Here is a 27,437-nt window from a genome sequence, read left to right on the forward strand (position 1 = left end):
AAAAGAAAGAAACGGATACATATCATCAGGCAGTATTTTCATATCAACATTGTATAATACAAGTCAAAGAGTATGAAACATGGCCCTGACGCGTTTCAACCCACACTGGGGTCTTCTTCAGAGGGACTTGCTGCTAGCAAGATATGTAACAATTATTTTCTACACACAATATTCGGCATATCATCATCACATAGATAGGTATATAGTTACCCCATTAGCGTATCCGAACAGGGAAGAAATTTATTCCTACATGTAGAGCCTCTCACTTAAAAAAGGAGGGTAAAAAGGGGAAATGAAAAAGGACCCTTTGGTTCCCCAGCCGGGGCTCTGAATTGCTCCGCAGATGCCGCAATCAAGAATGGGCCGAGGCCACAAAATGCCTTTTGAGAAGTCACACTTAAGATCCACACCCCCTCCCTGGTTGGGGAAAAGGGGGCATAGTCACCCGATGGTGCAGATATGAATAGACAATACCTGCAGCAGAAAAATCAAAATAAGATTGTATTTAATATATAATACATGCTAATTAATACAGACCATATAAAATATATGGCTTTGACATAGTGTGCCGGGGAAAGAAAACACAAATATATGTATGTGTAATACCCCCACATATGTCTCCAGCAATTTGTCTTAAATTTTCATATTCATTGGCTATACACCTATTTGTATAATCCCATGCCCAGAAGGGGATTATATATGTAAAAAGAAACATCATATCAGACACCCATATATGATATGATAATGAAAAAGTGTATATACATATATCAAAACACCCATGTAGCTTGTCTTAATGAAAATGTCATATCGCACATCCATATATAGTGTAATAGTAAGTGCACTTGAACGGTGACTAAAGTGAAAGGAAAACAAGCATGTGAACGGGATTGCCCCATAAATAACACCACCAAAAAAAAAAAAAATTATAATATTTTTTTATATTGTGCAAGGGATGATGGCCCAAGTGCTGCAGCCAAATAAGATAAAATGAGATAGAGTGACCATAAATTAAAAGTCCCAAAGGAAAAAAGTGACGTGATAGTGGGTGACTAAAGGATAAAGAACATGCAGACAGAATCGGTAGGGATATTGCCTAAAAATAAGGGACATGTTGTATTAGCTTACACTGCTCCAAACACAAAGGCTATGGACAATGACTTGACCCGGAAATGGTCACTATCAGCCTAAAAGTAAAAAATATATAAAGAATGGGTCTAAAATTGTATCCAAACAACAATAAACTATTAGTGCATAGAAGTATTAATGGGGCAGTGTATTGCCATAGTCCCAAGACAAAAAGCCTACCGTAAGAGAACTGCCAGTTTGTCTAATCCTCCTGCTGTACTGCTGGGAATGAGAAGGCCCATAAAGTGTTCAAATATATATAGTACAGATAATTAGTAAATTTAGCAAATCATTTGCCGCAGGTATGTCTCCATCCAGCCCATCCGGTGGTGAATGGCCGCCTAAACAAGGCAGCCTTTTTTGGCTTCCCCAGCATTCCGTAAGGCCGCATAGCGGCCCCGAAATGACGTAATTTCCGTCACAACGTCATGACATCCACACGTCAAGTGCTCACGCGTGGGACCCCGCGCATGTGCCATAAGGGGCAGCGTCCAGAAAATGTCCAGGGACGTTGCCGGCAAGGGTATGCAATCCCCACCTGGACAGCGGAACCAGCCCGTCTGTCCAGTAATAGGGATATGGGGAGGAGCACTAGGAATCAGGAGCCCTCCCCCCCTTGCCGGGAAGGCATATTGCAGACCCCAACAACCACAGCCCAGGGAAGAGACCCTTGTCCCCATCAACATGAGCCCAGAGCGCCCCCCCGCCCCAAAGCACCTACCCTTCCCTCATGTTGAAGGGATGTGACCTGGTATGGTTCAGGAGGGGTGCTCGCTTTCCCCCTGCCCCTCCTTTCCTGACCTGCCAGGCAGTATGCTTGGATAAGGGTCTATATGTTCATCTGTCAGTGGGGAAGTCTGCTGACAGATGACTCATGGTTGCTGAGAACGCGGGCGGCAGGCTTCCCAGCCCACTGCTTAACAGCCAGCTATTTCTTCACACAGAATTCAATTGGTTGATTGTTTTGTGACCGATCCAAACTCTAATTGTTCTGAAAAGTTGTAATGCATTAGAAAATTATTAAATGAGAGGGGTGCATGCACGGGATCGATGAAGATGGATGTCTGAAATCCTCGCTCTGTGCAGTCGGATCATTAAACCTCGGCTGACAAGGCACAGCCGCTCCCTGACCCAGCTGCAGCGGCTCCCAAGGCTGCGGACACCACTGGGCTCTCAGCGGGCATGTGCAACACGTCCAAGAACTGGCAGTGATACCGCTCTAACCAGAAGGATTCTGCAGCTACAGGAAAGGGCAAGATGGTGCCCAATCCCTCAGAGCCAGACGACGACACGTGGCTCTCGGAGGACAGTTTGCACCAGTTCCCATCTGACTTGGTAAGTCCTATGATTATGAACCCTGATGCCATCCTTCTTAAATTCCACTCCACAGTGCAGGATGAAATTTCAAAAGACTCCCGCAAGCTCTCTGCAGACCTTGTGAAAGGTCTTAAAGAGCTAGGCCACCACACTAATCAGCTTGAGCAACGATTGTACTTAGCAACAACAGTATTAGAAGGGCATGAGGAAGAGGATAATAAGTTGCATAATGAACTTTAGAGTTTGCAGGACAAGTTGGAAGATGCAGAAAACAGGGCCCATAGAGATAACCTCCATATCCGCGGCTCCCTAAGACCATTACTGATCTCCAAGTAATTGCCACTGCTGTTTTTCCAGGAGCTTGCACCTGACAATCCTCCAGAGCGCTTAGAATTTGACCGTATTCACAGGTCCTTAGCCCCTAAACCATCTGAAGGCCCCCTCCCCAGTTTCACCATCATCGCAACAAGTAGAGACTTTTGCAAGCTGCAAGAGACCGCCAGGATCTCTCTTTCCAGGGTAATTCCCTGCAACTCTTTGCAGACCTCTCCCTGGTCACTATTGCCAAATGGAGGAGCCTAAAGCCTTATCTGCAAGTCTTACAAACCCAGGGGATGTGGTACAGGTGGGGATTCCCCTTTAAGCTCTCGTTCTCTCATCAAGGGCGCCAGTTCCACGCTTCTACGCTACCAGACCTACGGTGTCACTTTCAGGAACTGCTGTTTGACATCCCCTTTCTCAAAGAGAGTCGCCATCCTAATCAACTCACCCAAGACCCTCGCAGCCTTCCCGCACGCCTTCCCAGATGTCCCAGCACGGCTCTCAAGCCCTTTGCTCTCTTCAAGCATAACGCTTTCAGGATGTGCCTACAGGATGATGGAACTGAAATGATGTGCCCGGTCCCCTACCCAACCGTATAAAATTCAAAATGCTAACTACAACATACAAGGCCATCCACAACATCACCCCCAGCTACATCACCAACCTCATCTGTTGATATCACCCAAATCGTCCCCTCCGCTCCTCCCAGGATCTCCTGCTCTCTAGCTCCCTTGTTACCTCCTCTCATGCTCGTCTTGATGACTTCTGCAGAGCCTCTCCCATCCTCTGGAATTCCCTGCCCCGGTATATCCGATCAACCCCTAACCTGTCCACCTCTAGGAGATCCCTGAAAACTCACTTATTCAGGGAAGCCTATCCCACCCCCCCCAACAACTGCATCAAATCATTCCCCGCATCTGTTACCTTTTGTACCACAACCCCCTCCCTTTAAAATGTAAGCTCTACGAGCAGGGCCCTCCTGTCCCTTCTGTATTGTACTGTAATTGTGCAGTTCCCCCTCTACATTGTAATGCGGTGCGTAAACTGTTGGCGCTATATAGATCGTGAATAATAATAATATGCTCCAGAAGTCTAGGTGGACTCCTCCATCTTGAAAAAACAAAAAAACTCAAGCGCAAATGTGGATGATAAATGAAAATACCTATATAGAAAGCAGCTGCAAACACTCCAAAAGGTCAGTCAACCAAAAAAATGTGAATATTAAAAGTGTTAAAAAAGTATTAAAAGTGTTGCGCTATCTTCAAAAAAACCCTACCCGTACAGCTAAAAAAGTGCTAAGTGCCAAAATCACAAATAAAGTTCTAATATATTACTAAAAAAAGAAAAAAATACACCTCCAAAAAGGTATTCCAATACTCCTTCAAATTATAACATGTGATTGCAATCACATAAGTATCACAGGGGAGCAAAGTGCAAAAAATAATAATAAAAAAAGGGGGGTATAATATTATATACCGTATATACTCGAGTATAAGCCGAGATTTTCAGCCTCTTTTTTGAGGCTGAAAGTGCCCCCCTCGGCTTATACTCGAGTCATCGCTGTCTGCCCGCTCGATCAGCGTGTCGAGCAGACAGACAGCGGCCATTCTGTAATTCAAAAGCCGCGCCTCCGGCTCCGCCTTCGCCTGTGATAGGCGGAACACTGAATTTCCCAGCAGCCTGTGTTCCGCCTATCACGGACATCGTATCATCCTCGTACTACGGACGAGGATGATACGATGTCCGTGATAGGCGGAACACAGGCTGCTGGGAAATTCAGTGTTCCGCCTATCACAGGCGAAGGCGGAGGCGCGGCTTTTGAATTTTACAATGGCCGCCGAGGCGCCGACGAAGAGGGCACGGGACGGAGGCAAGGCAAGGCACGGCACGGGACGGGACGGGACGGAGGCAAGGCAAGGCACGGCACGGGACGGGACGGGACGGAGGCAAGGCAAGGCAAGGCACGACACGGGACGGAGGCAAGGCACGGCACGGGACGGAGGCAAGGCACGGGACGGAGGCTCGGGACAAAGGCTCGGGACACAGGTAGGCTGGACACACACACACACACACACACACACACACACGGATGGATGGAGACACACACACACACAGGGATGGATGGATACACACACACACAGGGATGGATGGATGGATGGAGACACACACACACAGGGATGGATGGATGGAGACACACACACACAGGGATGGATGGATGGATGGATGGAGACACACACACACAGGGATGGATGGATGGACACACACACACACAGGGATGGATGGACGGACACACAGGGATGGACGGACACACAGGGATGGACGGACACACAGGGATGGACGGACACACAGGGATGGACGGACACACACACAGGGATGGACAGGCATGTCTCACCCTCGGCTTATACACGAGTCAATAAGTTTGCCAGTTTTTTTGGGGGTAAATTGGGGGCCTCGGCTTATATTCGGGTCGGCCTATACTCGAGTATATACGGTATATATATATATATATATATATATATATATATATATATATATATATATATATATATATTGCACTAAGTGTATATTAAATAAGATAATTCATTTATCAACACCCTAAAAATTATATATATAAATTAGGAATAAACGTCCAAAAATAGGACCATTCATAAATTAACATGATTCATAAATTAAAACATCCCAAAGTGTAAAAAAATAAATTAGATGAAGTGCAGATAGACCAAGCCACTAGGCTGAATAAATTAATAAAATTCAAATTTACCCCAGTGCAAAAAAAGAATTGATTCTAACGAACGGCTGTTAGCCATCTTTAGATGTGAATAAGGCCTTTGATACTTTATCATGGCATTGTCTTATGTCTTTACTTTGCAATTTTGGATTCAGTGCCTCAATCCTGCAATGAGTGGCAGCCCTCTATGATTCCTCCTCCCCCACCCCCCGTGTTAAACTTAAATATTATAAATATTACATATTTCAGTCATCCCTGTTCAACATCAGGGAGGGGTATGCGTCAAGGGTGCCCACTCTCACCACTGCTGTTCATTTTGGCTTTGGATCAATTGGCGGAGGCGGTTCGCTCCCACCCAGATATAAGTGGTATTGATGTTGCAGGCTCTTCCCATAAAATGTCTTTATTTGCCGAAAATATCTTGCTAACCTTAACCTCCCCCAGAATCTCTCTACCAAATGTATTCTCTCTTCTCGACTCTTTTGCTTCTCTCTCAGGACTTAGTGTTAACCTTTCCAAATCTAAAACCCTGTCGGCTATAGACATGTGCAAAAGGAAAAAATTAGTTTAGTTTGTTTCGTTTTAATTAGTTAATTAATTAATTTCGTTTAGTTATATTCATTAAATTTGTTAAATTCGTTTTCGTATTTCGTTTACTTTTCTGCTGAATTCGAAAAATCGGTCACATTGGAAAATATTTCAACCAAATTCGAAAATATCTCTACCGAATTCGAAATGATTTCAACATGATTCGAAATTATTTCAACCGCATTAGAAACTTTTTCAATCATATTTTGTGACCCGAATTTAGGGCCATGTATCTCGGGGTAACTTGGTGCTAGAAACCCCAAATTATATGTTGTAGTGCTAGTTCTATTGTGTTTGCATACCAAATTTGGTGTTTCTAGCTATAAGTGACCCCGAGATGTGTGGCCCCAAATTCGGGTTGCAAAATGTCATTCTCTGCTGCAGAAAAGTACTTTCATATTGCAGGTGACGTGGCAAGTGGACAATCCACAACTTGGTCACATGGCACTTGTGGCCGGTCATGTGGCACTCGTGTCAGGCCACGTGGCACTCGTGTCAGGCCACGTGGCACTCGTGTCAGGCCACGTGGCACTCGTGGCAGGTCACGTGACACTCGTGGCAGGTCACGTGACACTCGTGGCAGGTGTCATGGCAAGTGGACAATACACAACTTGTGGCAGGTGACATGGCAAGTGGACAATACACAACTTGTGGCAGGTGACGTGGCAAGTGGACAAATACAATACACAACTTTTGGCAAGTGGACAATGACATACAGCATATGCACTTGTCTTGCGATCGACATCCATGACTTCTTCAATCAGGCATGCTGACAACTTCATTGATACCATAAATATAAATGAAATAAGATGTGTGTATTTTTTTTGCACTGGTACACTGCAAGTATGAGAAGTTGATTTGACAGATGTATATAAGTAACTAACCATCTTCCAAAATTTCTAATTCAAATTGAAAAGATTAGAACAGAATAGAAAAAAAATAATTTAATAGAATAAAATAGAATATACAACCATCTTCTGAAATTCAAATTTGAATAGAATAACTTTGAATTTCGAATAGTATGAATTCAAATTTTTAAATGAATTAATTTTAAATTTGGATAGAAAAGATTATAATAAAATATAAAATAGACTAGAAAAATGATATAACAGAACAGAATAGAATATATTATATTTTATTCTGTTCAGTTCTACTATTTTTCTAGTCTATTCTTTTATATTCTATTAAAATCTTTTCTATTAAAATCGAAATCATTATATACTAAATTCGAATTTCGGAAGATGGTTATATATATTTCTGACATTTGAATTTCATATAGAATGAATTTGAATTTGAATAGAAAAGATTAGAATAGAAATAGAGAATAGACTAGAACAATAGAACCGAATAGAATATAGATACTATCTATTTCATTTTTATTTTTTTTTGCAGTTTACCATTTGTTTTAATAAGATCTCCTGCAGACTATTATCATCTATTTCATTTTTTGCAGATCTCCTGCAGACTATTAGTATCTATTTCATTTTTTTTTCACCAGATCTCCTGCAGACTATTAGCATCTATTTCATTTTTTTTGCAGATCTCCTGCAGACTATTAGCATCTATTTCTTTTTTTGCAGATCTCATGTAGACTATTAGCATCTATTTCATTTTAATTTTTTTGCATTAGAACAGCCATTTCCTTTAGATATAGATGCTAATAGTCTGCAGGAGATCTGCAAACAATGAAATATATGTTATTATACTGCAGGAAATCTGATGGAAATAAATAGTAATCTCCAAACAAAATGAAATTGATTCTAACAGTCTGCAGGAGATCTGCAAAAAAAAAGAAGTGAGATGGCTGTTAATAGTCTACAGGAGATCTGCTAAAAAAATAGATGCTAATGGTCTGCAGGAGATCTGGTTAGAAAACAAAATAGATACTAATAGTCTGCAGGAGATCTTATGGAAACAAACAGTAATCTGCAAAAGAAATTAAAAATGAAATAGATAGTATATATATTCTATTCTGTTCTATTGTTTTTCTAGTCTATTCTCTATTTCCATTCTAATCTTTTCTATTCAAATTCATTCTATACAAAATTCGAATGTCGGAAAGAAATATATATATATACACATTATAAAACCACCATCTTCCGAAATTCTAATTTAGTATATAATGATTTTGATTTTTATAGAAAAGATTTTAATAGAATATAAAAGAATAGACTAGAAAAATAATAGAACAGAACAGAATAAAATAGAATATATTCTATTCTGTTCTGTTCTATCATTTTTCTAGTCTATTTTCTATTTTATTATAATCTTTTCTATCCAAATTTAAAATTAATTAATTAAAAACGTTGCATTCATACTATTCGAAATTCAAATTTATTCTATTTGAAATTTGAATTTCAGATGGTTGTATATTCTTTCTATTTTATTCTATTAAATTATATTTTTTTTCTAATCTTTTCTATTTGAATTAGAAATTTTGGAAGATGGTTAGTTACTTACTTATATACATCTGTCACATCTTTGGGGTTTCTAGCTCCAAGTGACCCAGAGTTATGGGGCCCCAAATTCGGGTCGCAAAATATCAAGCACTTTTCTACAGCAGAGAATGACATTTTGCGACCCGACTTTGGGGCCCCGTAACTCGGGGTCACTTAGTGCTAGAAACCCCAAATTGTGTTGTAGTGCTAGTTCTACTGTGTTTGCATACCAAATTTGGGGTTCCTAGCTATAAGTGGCCCTGAGATACATGGCCCCAAAGTCGGATCTCAAAATGTCATTTTTCGAATTTGATTCGAATTTCGTTTGAATTCGTTAGCATTGTAATTCGGATACCCATCCCTGTTCAAACGTTTGTCTGATATGCTGTCCTCCTGGTGCCACCTACCATTGTCTTGATTTGGTAGGATAACTGCAATCCGAATGTCTTACCTCCCTAAACTACTTTACTTCTTTCGGGTCTTGCCCGCCCTTCATCTATCACCGCAAGCTTCTGCAATTTATATGAGGATCTACCCGTCCTCTAAACATGTTGTGTTGTATGCCCGACAGACCAATGGTGGCCTTTCTGTCCCTAACTTGCAGGTTTATACGGCAGCAAGAATAGCTCCACTTTCTCATCTACGTGAAACATATCATATGCTGCTATGGGCCACGATAGATCTTGTCGACTCAGATGCTGCCATGTTTCCATCCTATTCACTGTCCGATAGGGCCATGTTTAGCCCACTCCTTACAATTATGGGACTCGATCAGATATTCTGCAGGTTTGATTTCCCCTCATCTCCCACTATTGAAACTCCTTAATTGTCCATTATTTTCTCCAGATTGTGAAAACCAGCTCAATGCTTATGGTGGACTATACATGGGTTTACAGACATTCACTCCTTGTTTACCCCTACTAGGATATTGGCATTTGACACCTTACGCTCTTCTCATGATAACTCTTTGAGAGAACACTGTAGCTACCTATAATTGAGACACTTTCTCCAACAACTTATAAAATCCTGCCCTACCCCATACACCCGGACTCCTTTTGAAAGCCTATGTAGAGCCAGACTTCACTACCCAGGTATGATATTGTTGATATACTCGTCCATAATATCTGCAAAAAAGCCTAATTTGAGGCCCTACCATCTTCAATGGGAAAAGGAACTGGGGAGACAGTTAGACCCAAAGGACTGGCAGACGATGACCATAGCCCTTTCCAAGTGTTTGAGAAATGTCCTTAAATTGGAAGAATGCCTATAAAGTGTTATACAGATGGTACTACACACTAGCTAGATTGGCCCGTATTTATTCCAATTTACTCCCCTCTCTGTTTTTGAGGATGCTCAGAAGAACACTCTATGGCACATATATGGTGGTCATGCCAGAGGGCGTGCAGGTTATGGGTCAGGATTTATACCCCTCTTCGTAATTTATTTCATATAAACCTTAAAAAAGGGACCCCTACGAAGCCCTTCTTGGTAAACCAATTGTGAAATTGCTACGCCCGGAACAGCAGCTAGCTCAACAGCGCTTTACTGCAACTAAATTAACCATTGCAAAATCCTGAAAAACCCCTACACTCAGTTTTGAAGCAGTTAAAAATCATATGAATGATGTCATGGTAAATGAGAAGCTGACTGCCATCCTTTTAGACATGCATGATAAATTTCTCAGAGTTTGGCAGCCTGATCTGATGCTCCCCTGAGGCACATTCCACGGACTCTTCTCTCCCCTCTTTCCGCTTTTACTTACTCTTCTATTTTCTACTGGACTTTCCCTCTTCTTCCCTTTTGATGTTTCCATCTCTTCTGTTCGCTATGTTTTATGCAGTAAATCCATACCTTTATTAGGCCGCCAGGTAATGTCCGGGCTGGTTATTCTTAAAACGTTGTTTTCCACATTGTTTTTCTTTAGTGTCCACTTTTTACATAGTATCCTGCTTGATAGGGAAGCTATTCGCCACGACATTTCATTGGCATATGCTCAGGCTATATATGTGCATGGATGGGCCGAAACCCCCCCCCCCCCCGTTTGGTTCGCACCAGAGCATGCGAATAGGCAGAATTTGTTCGAACGCGCGAACACCATTAAAGTCTATGGGACACGAACATGAAAAATCAAAAGGGCTCAAGGTGTTTGGGGACCTGGGTCCTGCCCCAGGCGACATGTATCAATGCAAAAAAAAAGGTTTTAAAACTGCAGTTTTTTGGGGAGTAGTGATTTTAATAATGCTTAAAGTGAAACAATAAAAAAGTGTAATATTCCTTTTAATTTCATACCTGGGGGGTGTTTATAGTATGCATGTATACCGTGTTTAGAACAGTCTGACAGCAATATGACATAGCCGTTTTAAAACTTTTTTTTGCATTGATATATGTCCCCTGGGGCAGAACCCAGGTCCCCAAACACTTTTTATGACAATAACTTGCATATTAACCTTTAAAATGAGCACTTTTGATTTCTCCCATAGACTTTTAAAGGGTGTTCCGCGGCTTTCGAATTTGCCGCAAACACCCCAAATTGTTTGCTATTCGGCGAACAGGCGAACAGCCAATGTTCGAGTCGAACTCATGTTCGACCCGAACATAAAGCCCATCCCTATATATGTGGACATTTTGTTTATGTTTATCCTGTTATCCTAGGGACACCTTGGTAGGAAATTTTGGTCTTCCACCTTTCTGCTTTATTTTATGGGTCATTAAATTTGTTACCTGCATGTTTAGGTTGCTCATGCCTTCTTTATACCATTATGTATTTTCTGCTTTGTCCTGTTTGCCCATGACGCAATGTAACCATCTAACACATTTTCTGATATGTTGGATTCCCTGCTAATAAACCTTTGTAAAAGAGAAATTATTAAATGAAACAAAATTTTAACCAAAACAAAATGAAATGAAGTCCGAAACCAATCGAAACTAATTCCATAACAAAACAAAATTAGTAACATAACAAATTTGTCCGAAACTAATACAATTTTTTCCTTTCTGCACATGTCTTCTTCTAACCTGGCTCCTGGATTAACTGACTCCGCTGAGGCGTCCACCAGAAAGCCAGCTGCTTTGAACAATAATGGGAAAGATTTAAGCAGCTGTTACCTGGAAGTGCCTATTGAGATGTGAGATTGCAACTGCGTTTGCCAGCGCTCCAAATTCCTAGCGACATAAGTAGCTGCTAGGGCTGGCTTCAGGCTAATGGAAGAAGCATCCCAGGCCCTCTGCAGATGCACACTCTCTCTTTTGTCCATTGGGTCCCTAAGGGGGAGGCATCATTCTCAAAGGGAAACCTGTGTTTTAGGCTGCTCCCACACCAGCCTGTTAGACTCCCCTAGACATCTGGTACATGACTTCTCCCCGATTTCCAACATGTCATAGATTGCGTGGAGTATATCCCCCACGTCGTCCAATGACAGTCTGTACCTGGACCCCCTGGAGGAATCATCCTCTCTCTACTTCAGAAACAAAAGGACAATTGGCTGCATTCCCACACAATACAATGTCGGCTTTATAGAAGTAATAAAATCATACATTGGAGAAAACAAGGTTAGCGCGTTTCACACGAAGATCGTGCTTTGTCAAAACCACATGTGGCAGTGGCAGGGCATGCACTCCACCGAAGCAGCATGCTACGAAGATTATGGTCTATTCGACTTACCTGTGGGCAGCTGTTCTTTTTACTCTCTCCACTTCAGACTTAGAGTCCTGAGGAGGCCAGCGACCTAGGTTCCCCTTCCCTGTCCTCCCCATCACCTTCCTGACTGGGCTCCGACAGAGATGGCATAAGGTGGCCCTGGATAGGGTTGTGGGGGGACCCTGCACCCTATCCATCAAACTTTTTTAAATTATTAGAAGGTGGTTGCAATTTTGTCTCTAACGGACGAAAGAATCTTGTGACACGGTGTCACTGAGTCATCCTTGACCAGGCTACTAACGCACTCAGGGAAAAATGGCTTTTCCCAATTGGCGTTCAACTTTGCTCCACATACAGCACACTTTCTAGGAGGCTGCAACTGGGTCTTGTCCTGGGCTTTAACCTAAAAGCCAAACAAGAAACACCCACGAGTGCCCCACTCCTACCCCAAACCACCAGAGTGCTGGGATCAAAGAGGAAGAAAGGAAGGTGCCCCCCATCACCTGTGGCTCCCCACCCAGGGACTAGCCAAAAGGCCCTCCAGGGGAAGAATAGACACCCTTCCCTACACTTACCTGAGAGGTGCCGGAAGAATCGGAATCCACCCCCTGGAACCCTACAGTGTCCTCCATCATTCCTTTGGTGTCTGCCACAGCCTCTGCTGGGTCTCCACTTAGCTCCCGGAAGCCTGGACTGTCCTACTGCCACATCCACGAGACCGGAACCTTGTCTTCTGGGCACCCGCTGATGATGTCACTCCGCCGGAAGTCCATGTCACTTCTGGACTGGCTTGCAGCACAGCTGCCCCACCTCCCGATGCCATACGTACATTCCTCCACTCTCTGCTATGCCAACACGATCAACCAGACAGTCACCTCCCACCCGTGGGGCACGGGGCCCGGGTGGGCGGGCTGGAGCGCCATCCGTAGACAAGCAGCGTGACACCAGCAGCAGAGCGGGGACCACAACATTCACAAGGGCTAGCCCTCCTCGAGCTATAGCAGCGGTGAGACCCGCAGTCCCACTCCTCTCTGGATGGACAGAGGGACATGCAGGCTGAGTAGAAGGTGCACACCAGGGGCTCACACCGGACAGCCCTGAGACATGGAGCTCCCCTCTGGAGGTTCCTACTTCCTTTCCTTCCAGTCTAGTTTATACTAGTAATGGTAGTGATCAGTGACTTATAGCTGGACTGCAATTTTGCTGGGGAAAATCGGACATTAACTGACACTTTTGACACTTTGTGGGAACCAGTGACACTAATACAGTAATCAGTGCTAAAAATATGCACGGTCACTGTACTAATGACACTGGCTGGGAAGGAGTTAAACATCTAGGGCAATCAAGGTTTAAATGTGTGCCTAGACAGTTTTTGTGTGTGATGTGCAGTTTTTAACTGAGGGAGGTCAGGACGATGTTGTGCATTGTTTACATATCCTGTGTCTCTCCTCGACTATCACCGTGTGCTGATGGTGGACATCCATTGCCCAGCACCCACTGATCGACTTCTGCTGTGACTCTTCACAGCAGAAGCGGTGTTCCCCCTACCCAAAAGTGAAAATCCCCTACGTGATTCTGCACAGTGCAGCCACTCTGTAGTAGCAAATCTGCTATAGGGTGGTTGGCTAGTGTTTTAAAAAGGGTATTTACTCAAAGAGATAAAAAATATAAGTCTACTTTACAAGACACTGGTTCGGCCAACTCCTGAGTATGCCTTCCAGTACTGTACAAAACATTAAATTTATTCTCCCTGGAGAAGAGACACTTGAGAGGATATATGATAGTGATAAACAAATACATCAATGGTGATTTCAGCATAGGAAGAAAACTATTCAGATTCAAGAAGCTTAAACAGATATGCAGACTCATTTAAATTCGAGAAGAAGTGGTACAACCTTAAACTGCGTAGGGGGCCCTTTACTGTTAGAGCGGTAAGGATGTGGATCTCCCTCCCACAATCAGTGGTGTCAGGAGGAAGTGTTGATAGTTTCAAAAAAACGCTTAGTTGGGCATCTTAGCAAACTTAATATACAGGGATATGGGAAATGGTATTGACATAAAAACACACGCACGCACACACACACACACCTACACAGGTTGAACAACATAGATTGGGGTCTTTATTCAACCTTACAAACTATGTAACCTATTGTAACCCTGCATTACCAGCATGGTGCTTCAATTCCAAAAAACAAAAACAAAAAAATCCTCAAGGTGTTTTCTCTTCAAAAAAAAAAGTGTTAATTTCAAGGGGTTTCATTCTTTCCTGACATTTTTATTTGCTTTGTTTTATAATGAAAAGTAATAGAAACAGGCTCTTTAAAAATTGTTTTTGTATGTTTTCCTTTATTTAAAAAAAAAATCTCAGTGATTATTAAATACTGCCAAAAGAAAGCTTCATAATAAAATAAATTTATGTAGAGTTTCACATGACCAAGTAATGGTCAGTCAATGTAGTGCAGTGCTATAAACATAAATGATCTCCTGCCCTTCCTCTCCATCCCTTAAAGAAATGGCTTGACCATATGGGTACTACTTTAAGATATGAAAAAGTTATTTACCAGCATCGTGGGTGCCCTGCTAAATGTGAGAGGGTTTTGGGAAGTTGTCTTGATGTACCAGGCCTGGCCCCAGTAGACCGGATTATAGATAGGATATTGGAGTAGAATGCTGTTGGTTACTTTTTCTCTTTCAATGATTTTTATTGAAGTTATGTTTTTTCCATCAGTAACAAGGGTTCACTTCTATACATATTTTGTTCACGTTCATGTTAATGCTGGTTATTACTATCTGACTTTGGAGTGTGCAATATTAATGCTTTGTCACTAGCATTTCTGTTTTCGGCCACTAGGTGGGGCTGTATGTTCTTTGCAGTTGGAAATGGTAATTGCCTGTTTGTTTTCTACCATTTTGTACATTACAATTTTGCATTCTGCGTTTATGGAATTGGAATGCTTTAATGTGCTCAAGTAAAACTTCAGATTAAAAAAACTAAAAAGAAAAAGAAAAAAAAAAAAAAGGAGAAGACAGCCCAGCGCCAGCATCAAAGAGAGGAGAAGAAAAGAGCGTGGATCCCAACAAGATTGTTGGCATAAGAGTCCAAAGTAGAATGTAGCCCCTTCAATAGGTATTTACTTTGATTTTAAAGGGTGCACATCTCAGAGGGCTAGAAGGATTTTTATGCATTAGTAGCTGACTGGGAATAGGAGTAAGTTAAAAAAGTAAACCCATACTTCTCTTTTAAACGGCAACTCCATAAATGCTGTAACTGGTACGGTGCTCTGTATCTAAAGCTGGTCATCCACTGATGAAGTTTGTCAGTTTCAGCATGAATCAGCCAAATTCCCTTCAGTGTGCAGCTGCTGTATTCTGACAGAAGTAAATTGTTTGATCGACTTCTGACAAAGGGACATGATGGAAAACTTTTCTTGAACGGTGACTGCAGCCACTGATTAGTGTATGCTAACAGCAGCAGCATTAAGCGGAGAGAGGGGGGGCTGGAAATACCTCCATCCACTTCATTTATGTATGTGGAAGGGGTAATAAGTACAATTATTTTCTTCCTCTCTGTTGAATTTAGCTTTTAATTTTCATACATTAAATATATTTTGTATCATTACTATAGGCTCCAACCACTTATTATACCCAGTGCTGTGTATTTTAGATGTTTTTTATTTTATACAATTGTCATAAGAAGGAATCCTCTCTGCTGCCTGCGATACAGTTAACCACCCCCTCCTCCTCAAAAATGCCTTTGGTCTCCATAACTGAACTCTTCACTGGTTTTCTACCTACTTATTCAACCGCACCTTTACCGTTACCTTCTACTGCCTCCTCTCCTCTTGCTTTCTCTGTTGGGGTCCCCCAAGGTTCTATTCTTGGACCTCTCCTATTTTCAATCTACACCTCCTCCCTGGGTCAGCTGATAGCATCTCTGTGCTGAAGACAATAAAATCTATTTCTCTACCCCTCAACTCACTCCTTCAGTCTCCTCACATTTCACAATTTTACTATCAAACATATCAGTCTGGATGTCACACCATTTCCTCAAACTTAATATATCCAAAATGAAACTTATACATTTTCATCCCCAATGTGCCTCTTGCCCTGATCTTTTGGTCAAAATTGTCGTCACAACTATCAGCCCATCCCCACATGCCAAGGTACTAGGAGTAGTCCTGGACTCTGAACTCTCCATTAAGCCCCATGTCCAATCACTGTCAACCTCTGGAACATCTCCAAAATACGCCCCTTTCTAACCAAAGACACAACAAAGCTCTTAATTCATTCACTGGTCATCTCTCACCTCAATTACTGCAACTCCCTCCTCATTGGCCTACCTCTGCATACTCTATCCCCACTTCAGCCCATCAGGAATGCTGCTGCCAGACTCATCCACCTTACCAACCGCTCAGTCTCTGCTACTCCTCTCTGTCAATCCCTCCACTGGCTTCTGCTCACCCAACAAATTTAATTAAAAAAATACTAACAACTACCTACAAAGCAATCCACAACTCTGCCCCTAGCTACATCACTTGGCCTAGTCTGAAAATAACAACCTGATCGTTCTGTTCGGTCTTCTCAAGACCTACTGCTCCCCAGCTCTCTCATCACCTCCTCCCATGCTCAGGACTTTTCCAGAGCCTCTCCAAGCCTATGGAATGCCTTACCCCAATCTGTCCGTCTATCTCCTACTCTATTAGCTTTGAGGTTGATTCCTGAAAACCCTCCTCTTCAGAGAAGCCTATCCTACCCACCCTAATGACTGTATTTTCATTTTTGTCCATCTGATCATCCCCCACAGCTTCTACCCTTTGTCCCACTTGACCCTCCCTTCTAGATTGTAAGCTCTAAACGAGCAGGACCCTCTGATTGTGTATTGAATTTTATTGTAATTGTACTGTCTTCCCCGATGTGAAGCTCTGCGCAAACTGTTTCCGCTATATAAAGGCCTTAATAATAATAATAATAATAATAATAATAATAATAATAATAATACAGCCACAAACATTGCCTGAAGACTTTGTTAAGATTACTTACATTAGTAGTTAAAAAAAGTGAACATTAAAGTGATTGTAAATGATAAAACATGTTTGTATAGGTATAATAAAAACCATTCTAAATACCTTTTTTGCATTTGTGCTCAGCTGCATAAAAGCCAGGGGAGGAGAAAAAAAAAGAAATACACTGATCTCCCCAGTGAATGACTGTGCAGAGGGGTGTGTGTCTGGACAAGTCTGATCATTGGAAGAAAACAAGTTTCCCAGCACAGCTAAAGAACTGACCACAGTTCAGTGTTGCCAACCGTCAGTATTTTTACTGGTAGCCAGTACAAAATGGGCACTTTTCTCCTGCCAGTAAATGCCAGCATAGCGCCGGCTCCTGAAGAGTACGTGCTATGTGTTTTTTTTTCCTATTTAAAATTCCTAAAGCCACAGTTGGGTTTTAGGGTCAATTATACCAAATGATGGTTTCAGTGCCAGTCTAGATGGATTGCACTGGGTTCTGCTTGGCCACGGGTATCGCTGTCACTACTGGCAAGTGTGAGAACGCAGTTTAGCTAGGCGTATTGAGTGCCATTCTTTCTCGGAACCAGCCTAGTGGGAGTGTCATCTTGCTGTGCATTCTGGGAAAGGGTACTTAAGGTACTGACATCACGTGCTTCTGGGTTCCGGTCCAGAAGATCTTTCTGTCCGTTTGATCCTGGTCCTCCTGACCCGCCCCCATGGCCCGCATGTCCTGGGGTGCGGATACATCCAATTCCAAATCTCGGGGCTGGCTAGCCCAAGGCAAAGTAACTTTAAGGAGGATTCAAAAGGTGGTTTGGTGCCATCTCATCTGAGGAGAGGCCCAGCAACTGGAGAAGCAACCAGGGGAGGACACCTCGGGAGAAGGCCAGGCTGAAGGCTGGCTTCTCAGAAAGAGCCTAGAGGCTCAGTTGAAAGAAACCAAGTGAATCTACACTCATACGGTATTGCCGGACCAGCTGCGAGATACTGGTACCGTATGATAGCTCTCTAAATTTATCTACATCCTTCAGTTACATTTAAGTCTGTGGCAGAGACTTTATTCACAAGTGTTCTACATGCAAGTCTGTGGCAGAGACTTTGCTCTACTTAAACACTCTATGGGCTGCTGGGCCTAGTGAGAGGAGGTCTATCCGATAGCTGTGAGAATCCAGTTGTGAGCGGTAATTCTCTGGATTTCTATAGTGACAGACTTCCTATCTTTTGCAGTTCCAAGAGTACCTGAACTTCCTACCCAATCCTCTATCCTTCATTGAGAGACTGTTCTGTCTACTTGTTGTCAAATATCTCAAGAGTGGATCCAGTGTCAGTTTCTGCAGTTCTTTGGGCCATCTACCTCGGTAAACCCTTAGACGTACACGAGGTCAAGAAGGTAACGGTAAGCCCAATAAAATCAGCTGCTCCGTCAGGGGCCAGTGCTACACCAGTAAGAGGAAAAGGTTGCCGGTAAAAAATATAGCTGTGACGCTTAGGGCGGGACTGCGCATGCACAACTCGGGCCCGGAGCTAACCGAGACTATCCAAGTGCCTGCTTAAGTGTATTTTGGGTGGTGCCGGTGGGGGGCGGGTCAGGTGGAGGGGGCATGCAGTGACGGTGATCTGTGATGCTGCACACTGCTGTCGGTATCACTGTGAGAGTCAATTTCATGTGTGCATCACCCATTCTAATGTATTGCCCTCCTGTGTCCTGTCCCTGGGCTACTTACTATATTAAAAATACAATAAGAAACATGCTTTTTGCCTTAATATTTACCATAAATCACATTGCTAATTGCATATTGTACTTATTTGTAGTCTAAATACTGGAATTTGCACTTTTTGGCAACCGTAATTTTTGAACTTTTGGTACTGCCAGTAAAAACTTCACTGTGCCAGAAAATTTTAGGTGTTGTGTCAGTAAATTTCAATCTGGTAGGTTGGCAACACTGCCGCGGTGTGCTCTCCTGCTTAGTGTGGTCAGTTTTTTTATACGAAAGCAAAAAGGGATTGGCAAGAACACCAGGGATTTCACATAAAGGAAGCAATACAACAAGAACAGGATACCTTCTCATACAAGTACATTGTACAGCAGGCTCAAATCAGAAATATGACGTGTTGGGGTAACATATGCTTTAAACATCTACTTTTAAAAAGATAACTAAAATATAACTGGGGTACAGCATTTCTATCTGCTTACCAACAGAGTAAACTAATATACTAATAAATGATTGTAGATATCCACTTACTCTAGCAGGGAAGCACGATGCACAAATGTTTTCCTCCTTTCAGACACTGGTCCTTGGGGTCTAAAACAGCAATAGAGAGTATGTGAACATAAAATGTATATTATACACATAAAAAAATGCAGTTATTCATTGAGTGATGTAGGAAAACCTGACAGAAGATTAAATCCATCTTCTTCATATAATAATCATGTAATAACTGGAGGCCAGGTGAAAGAAGGGAATTGGTAACAGCCAGCAGGGAAGAGATTGCAGTTGTATAATCCCCAATACATGCCATTAATGATCACTACTCTACTTGAACCCAGTACTGTCCAAAAAAATACAAGTGCTATTTTTAAAGCATGTCCAATCGATGTCATATTTATTGGAATATACATAAAAACGGCAACATAAAATTGGCCAGTCATATGTTATTTAAATTGTGATGCCATTTGAAATGTCTTAGAAATGTGGACCTGGCGCTACTTTCAAATGCAAATTTATATATAACATTAAACCTAAATGAAAACATATCTATGGTCAAAAGGTAGGAACAATTATTTTTTTTCCATATAATTCTGTATTTCAGTTACTTCAGACATTTCTAAAATCTAATAATCAGAACAATCATGAAATTTGAAGATGTAAAACACAAAATGAGACACAATTTGTTTAGTGGGCACCACATCTAAATTATGAAATGGACAAAGAAAAAGAATAGTGAAGGACTTTATTGGTTTCCACTTATAACCCCATAAAAAAAGAAGTGATTACTCCAAAATTATGTAAACTAGGGATGAGCCAAACACCCCCCGGTTCGGTTCGCACCAGAACTTTCGAACGGACCCCGCGTTCGCAACGAACGTTAGAACCCCATTGAAGTCTATGGGACTCGAACGTTCGAAATGGAAAGTGCTAATTTTAACGGCTGATATGCAAGATACTGTCCTAAAAAGGGTTTGGGGACCTGACTCCTGCCTCAGGGGACATGGGTCAATGCAATAAAAAGTTTTAAAAGCGGCCGTTTTGGCGGGAACACTGATTTTAATGACGATTAAAGTGAAAAAAAAAAATGAAATATTCCTTTAAATATGGTGCCTGGGGGGTGTCTGTAGTATGCCTGTGAAGTGCCACGTGTTTCCCGTGTTTAGAACAGTCCCTGCACAAAATTACATTAAACGGAAATAACACCATTTAAAACTGCTTGCGGTTTTAATGTTATATCTGGTTCCTGCAATATGGTTGAAAATCATTCAGAAAAATGGCATGGGTAGCCCTCCCTGCCCATTACCAGCCTATTTGGGTCTTGTACGCATATTAAGGGGAACCCTGTACCCATATTAAAAAAAGGAAATGTGTGTGGCCCCCAGGCCCTATATACTCAGAACAGCAGTATACAGGTGGTGCAAACAAGACAGGGACTGTGTAGGTTTGTTGTGTTAAGTTGAATCTGTTTGTAATTTTCAACTGGTACATTTTTAAAGTGTAGCTCCAGTCAAAAAAACTATTTTTAAGCTTTTTGGAAAACATGGGAAGGGTTATCACCCCTGTATAATTTGTTTTGTCGTCCATCTTTTTTCATCTCACTTGCTGTTGTCTCCTTCCGTTTGCAAGTAGGAGATGTTTGTAAATTGGATGTTTGAAAGTAGGGGCCTGCCCTATATGCTCTGCAGAAATGGCGGAACAAGGTGTTGGTTTTGCCACAACATTGTAAGCCCTCAAAGTGACTCTTGGTGGGCGCTGGAGCGCCCTGCTGTGAACGATTATATCAAGAATTGTAATTACATGCCATTGTTGAACAGTGGTAGAAAAATTGACCTTTGGTGGTTGTGGTGCTGGTGCCACAACACTATAAGTCCTCACCGTTACTCTGGGTGGGCACAGGAAGGGGCCCTCCTGTGAAATATTATATCAAGAATTGTAATTACATGTCCCTGTTAAACAGGGGCAGAAAAATTGGGCCTTAGGCACTGGTGCCATCACACTGCAACCTCTGCCATATACTCTAGTTTTATTGCAGGAATTAGCCCTGCTGCAAAGCATTGCATCAAAAATTGTACTTAAACGCCCCTGTTAAACAGGGGCAGAAAAATTGGGCCTTAGGCACTGGTGCCATCACACTGCAACCTCTGCCATATACTCTAGTTTTATTGCAGGAATTAGCCCTGCTGCAAAGCATTGCATCAAAAATTGTACTTAAACGCCCCTGTTAAACAGGGGCAGAAAAATTGGGCCTTAGGCACTGGTGCCATCACACTGCAACCTCTGCCATATACTCTAGTTTTATTGCAGGAATTAGCCCTGCTGCAAAGCATTGCATCAAAAATTGTACTTAAACGCCCCTGTTAAACAGGGGCAGAAAAATTGGGCTGCTGGCATCACCCAGAACCAAAAATGTTCTTCCAACATATCAGCGGAGGAGGAAGAGGATAGACAATCAACATAACAGGACAGTCACTCAGCATCAGCATAGGCAGTCTTGAAGGGATGTGGTATTTCAAAAAAAATTATTCGGTTACATCAGCTTCAGGTGCTTGGTAGCTGTGGGTGATCCAAGACTGATTCATCTTGATGAAGGTCAGTCGATCAACTGATTCGGTGGACAGGCGCACCCTGTGATCGGTAACGAAGCCACCAGCAGCACTGAAGGTGCGTTCCGAAAGAACGCTGGATGCAGGACAGGCCAGTAGCTCAATTGCATACTGTGCAAGCTCTGGCCAGTGATCCATCCTCAAGACCCAGTAAGCCAGAGGATTTTCAGTGGGAAAGGTGTCCAAGTCTGACCTTGCCCCTAGGTATTCCTGCACCATGTAAATTAGACGCTGGCGATGGGTGCTGGAACCAATCATACCTTGGGGCTGCGGACTAAAAAATTGTCTGAAAGCATCAGTCAGACGGCCACCTTCTCCACCGCTCCTTCTGACTGATGCCTCAGCAACACGTTGTCCAGGACCAGGAGTTTGTGACCTCCCAGTCTCTGGGAACGCGTTGCACAGAGCTTTCTGCAAGGCCTCCCGGAGATGTCTCATCCTCTGCTCCCTCTGCGATGGCAAGATAAGGTCGGCAACCTTACCCTTGTACCGTGGATCAAGGAGAGTGGCCAGCCAGTAATGGTCCCTCTCCTTGATCCGAAGAATACGAGGATCCTTCCGCAGGCTTTGCAGGATCAGGGAGGCCATGCAGCGTAGGTTAGCTGAGGCATTCAGTCCGGAGTCCTCTGGGTCACTAAGGACAACATGATCCGCAGCTACCTCCTCCCAGCCACGTACAAGTCCACGTGTTTCTTGGGACTGTAAATCATCCCTATAAGACTGCTGCTGCTGCTGCTGATGCTGAGTGCCAGCCTCCACCTCCATGCTGACACAATCATCCTCCTCCTCCTCTTCCTCCTCCTCACCCTCTTCCTGTGTGATGGGTGGCACAGCAGGAACACTGTCTGGATAAAGGGGGCCTTGAGAGGCAAGGAAGTCCTCCTCTTCCTGCCTCTGTTCTGCCTCAAGTGCCCTGTCCATTATTCCACGCAGCGTATGCTCCAAGAGGTGGACAAGAGGTACAGTGTCACTGATGCATGCACTGTCACTGTTCACCATCCTTGTGGCCTCCTCAAACGGTGACAGGACAGTGCATGCATCCCTGATCATGCCCCACTGGCGTGGTGAGAAAAAACCAAGCTCCCCTGACCCTGTCCTGGTGCCGTAGTCGCACAGGTACTCATTGATGGCCCTCTGCTGCGTGTGCAGCCGCTGCAGCATGGCCAATGTTGAGTTCCATCTGGTGGGCATGTCACATATAAGGCGGTTCTTGGGCAGGTTCAACTCCTTTTGGAGCTCAGCCAGCCGAGCACAGGCATTAAATGATCGGCGGAAATGCACACAGACTCTCCTGGCCTGTTTCAGGACATCCTGTAAGCCGGGAGTACCTGCCCAAGAACCGCTGCACCACCAGGTTAAGGATGTCAGCTACACAGGGCACATGGGTCAGTTGTCCCTGTCGGAGGGCGGAGAGGAGGTTGGTGCCATTGTCGCAAACCACCATTCCTGGCTTAAGCTGGCGTGGCGTCAACCACCTCTCGGCCTGCCCCTGCAGAGCTGACAAAACATCCGCCCCAGTGTGGCTCCTGTCCCCCAAACAAACCAGCGCAAGCACGGCATGGCATTGTTTTGCCTGCGTACTTGCGTAGCCCCTGCAACGCCTACGGAGCACCGCTAGTTCTGAGGACAGAGCACTGGAAGAGGCCATGGAGGAAGAAGAGGAGGGGGTGGAGGAGAGAGGTGTGTCACAACCAATAGTAGCATTTTGGAGGCGTGGTGGCGGAACAACCTCCAACACTACTGCACCTTGTCCTGCATCCTTCCCAGCAGCCAGAAGAGTGACCCAATGGGCCGTGAAAGACAGGTAACGTCCCTGTCCATGCCTGCTGGACCATGAGTCAGCGGTAATATGCACCTTACCGCTGACCGCCCTGTCCAGCGAGGCAAGGACATTGCCTTCCAAATGCCGGTAGAGAGCCGGAATCGCCTTCCGTGAGAAAAAGTGGCGTTTGGGGACCTGCCACTGAGGAACCGCACATTGTACAAACTCACGGAAGGGGGCCGAGTCTACCAACTGAAAAGGCAGCAGTTGAAGTGCTAGCAATTTAGCCAAGCTAGCATTCAACCGCTGGGCATGTGGATGGCTGGGAGTACATTTCTTCCGCCGGTCCAGCAGCTGGGGCAGGGACATTTGCCTGCTATAATCGGACGTGGATGTACCACTAGCAGAGTTCCCGGAAGCACTTGGCTGTGACACACCTAATTCTACACCTTCATTCCTCTCAGAGCAGGTTTCAGAGAGGACTGAAGGTCTAGTGGGGTTGGAGATGCCAGCTGATGAGGAGCAAGGAGAGGTCCGCTTTGTTCTTTGGTGTGGGCCTTTGAGGTATGCTTGCCAACGAGCTGCATGGCAGGTCAACATATGTCTGGTCAAGCATGTGGTGCCCAAGCGGCTGATGTTTTGGCCACGTGAGATACGCTTGAGACATATGTTGCAAATAGCAGCGGTGCGATCTGATGCACTCGTCTCAAAAAAGGCCCACACCAAAGAACTTTTAGAATAACGCGTAGAGGAAGCGCTCTGCGCAGGCGGAGCTCTGCGGTGTGATTCAGTCGGTGTGCTGCCCCTAAGCTGGCCCCCGGAGGGCATCTTGCCTCGTTGGACATGTGCCTCCTCCTCCTCCTCCTCCTCCTCCCTCCTTCCAGGCACCCACGTGGAGTCAGTGCCCTCATCATCCCCTCCCTCTTCATCGCTGTAGCAAACCTGGCAGTATGCTGCAGCTTGTGGAACATGACTGCCAGATTGCTGTGCTTCTTGAGCATCCTCTCTCTCTGTGCTCACGCTACTGCCTTCCTCTAGCTGAGTGTCATCATCAGAGCCCACCAAACACTGGGCATCCTCCTGGAGCATGTACCCAACACTGTGCTCAAAGAGTTCAGGAGACTCCTCAGGAGGAAGTGGTGGGTCTAGGGAAGGAGTCACTGATGATGACATTGAGAGGAGGGACGACGATGTGTTGGCAGCTGCTTTTCTACTACCCTGAGACTGGGTGAGAGAGGATGAGGAGGATGAAGAGGGCTTGGTCATCCACTCTACCAAGTCGTTGCCATGTTGCGGTTCAACATGTCCAGCTGCAGAAAAGAAGGACAAGCATGTCCCATGGCCACGTGCTGATGACAATGCACCGCGTCCACGACCAGCACTGTTGTCTCTAGACACAGAGCCTGCTTGCCCTCTTTTATCGGCTCGCGCCTGTCTGCCTCTCCTTGCTGGCCTTCCAGACATGGTAATGGCCTGAAGGGAGTTGGGTAAAACAGTAGTTGGGTAGTTTATATTGTGCTGGAGGCACACAACACCCACTAACTCCTGCAGATGCCTTTTTTATAGAACAGCAGAGTTAAAGGGGTATATACAGATGTATACTGTGCTGTGCTGGAAGCACACACAACTTCCAATAACTCCTGCAGATGACAATCGGGCCCAAATAGAGAACAGCTATGTAGGTGGATTATAGCGGTATGTACTGGGTACAGAGCACGCACACAGCACGCACTATCTCCTGAGTGACACTACTGACTGCAAGCTCTATTGTTAAAGATGGACCACTAGCTATATAGGTGAGGTGAATATCACGGTGTATACTGCGGTCAGGGCACGCAGACAATAACCAGAAAACAGCAGAGTTAAAGGGGTATATACAGATGTATACTGTGCTGTGCTGGAAGCACACACAACTTCCAATAACTCCTGCAGATGACAATCGGGCCCAAATAGAGAACAGCTATGTAGTTGGATTATAGCGGTATGTACTGGGTACAGAGCACGCACACAGCACGCACTTTCTCCTGAGTGACACTACTGACTGCAAGCTCTATTGTTAAAGATGGACCACTAGCTATATAGGTGAGGTGAATATCACGGTGTATACTGCGGTCAGGGCACGCAGACAATAACCAGAAAACAGCAGAGTTAAAGGGGTATATACAGATGTATACTGTGCTGTGCTGGAAGCACACACAACTTCCAATAACTCCTGCAGATGACAATCGGGCCCAAATAGAGAACAGCTATGTAGGTGTATATAGTGGTATGTACTGGGTACAGAGCACGCAGACAGCACGCACTAACACTACTGACTGCAAGCTCTATTATTAAAGCTAGATCACTAGCTATATAGGTGAGGTGAATATAGTGGTGTATACTGCGGTCAGGGCACAGACAGTAACCACTACACAAGAGCAAGATAGTAAATCAGCCAAAAACGATTGGTGTGTAACTGTGTTGAAGGTACACAGAACACCCACTGCTTCAGACGCCAACACACTGCACGAGGCTGCCTTAATGGCGGCCTTATATAGTGTGGGGCGTGCACTACACAGCCTGAGCTATGATTGGCCACAGGCAGGATGCCTGTGGCCAACCATGGCTCTCCTCGCTGCTGGCGCTGCGATTGGCCAAGCATGCGGGGTCACAGTGCATGCTTGGCCAATCGTGAGACAGCAATGCATTGCGCCATCGCAGTGCATTGTGGGCCACACGAATTTTGCCGCGAACGGCCCAAACGTTCGGAATTCGGCGAACGCACGAACGACCGATGTTCGAGTCGAACATGCGTTCGACTTGAACACGAAGCTCATCCCTAATGTAAACACACAAACAAGTTTAATAGTTACAACAATACAACTAAAATTCACATAAAAACCATGTCCAATAGAATACAGCCTCTATATAAATATAAGCATAGGTAAATCCGCTATATTACCAAAAGTATTGGGGCGCCTGCCATTACACGCACATGAACTTTAATGGCATACCAGTCTTATTCCGTAGGGTTCAATATTGAGTTGGCCCAACCTTTGCAGCTATAACAGGTTCAACTCTTCTGGGAAGGCTGTCCACAAGGTTTAGAAGTGCGTCTATTGTAATGTTTGACCATTCTTCCAAAAGCGCATTTGTGAGGTCAGGCACGGATTCAGACTAGAAAGCCTGGCTCGCAGTCTCTGCTCTAATTCATTCCAAAGGTCTATCGGGTTAAGGTCAGGACTCTGTGCAGACCAGTCAAGTTCCTCAACCCCAAACTCGCTCATCCATGTTTTTATGGACCTTGTTTGGGCACTGGTGCACAGTCATGTTGGAACAGGAATAGGCCATCCCCAAACTGTTCCCACAAAGTTGGGAGCATGAAATTGTCCAAAATGTCTTGGTATGCTGATGCCTTAAGAGTTCCCCTGAAAAATAACCCCACACCATAATCCCCCCTCAGAGGCGGCATTAGGCATTGTGAGGCCTTAGGTAAAACTTAGGCAGGAGGCCCCACTCACACCCATAATGGGAAAAATAATTCAAGTAATTGGACACAGTACAGGGGGGAGCAGGAGGACACAGCACAGGGGAAGGGTAAGTGGGCACAGTACAGGGGGCAGGAGGGCACAGCACATGGAGGGAGGGTACGGTAAAGGAGAGAGCAGGAGGGCACAGCACAGGGTGGAGGGTAAGTGGGCACAGTACCAGACATCCCAA

General features: G+C 44.2%; 1 protein-coding gene across 4 annotated transcripts in view; it reads right to left on the bottom strand.

Annotated features, from left to right (window-relative positions):
* The window catches only part of LOC143983798 (sterol O-acyltransferase 2-like), a 247,135-nt gene that overhangs the window by 145,244 nt on the left and 74,454 nt on the right, over positions 1-27,437 (bottom strand). For all 4 annotated transcript variants that reach the window (XM_077483889.1, XM_077483888.1, XM_077483891.1 and 1 more), the window contains one exon: positions 19,407-19,466. In XM_077483889.1, the coding sequence (XP_077340015.1) occupies positions 19,407-19,466 (60 nt within the window). The remainder of the gene's footprint in view (positions 1-19,406; positions 19,467-27,437) is intronic.

This window comes from Lithobates pipiens, unplaced genomic scaffold, assembly GCF_037356315.1.
Source record: "Lithobates pipiens isolate NorthernLeopardFrog02 unplaced genomic scaffold, aLitPip1_a1.2 Scaffold_16, whole genome shotgun sequence".
In the NCBI taxonomy this organism is placed as follows: domain Eukaryota; kingdom Metazoa; phylum Chordata; class Amphibia; order Anura; family Ranidae; genus Lithobates; species Lithobates pipiens.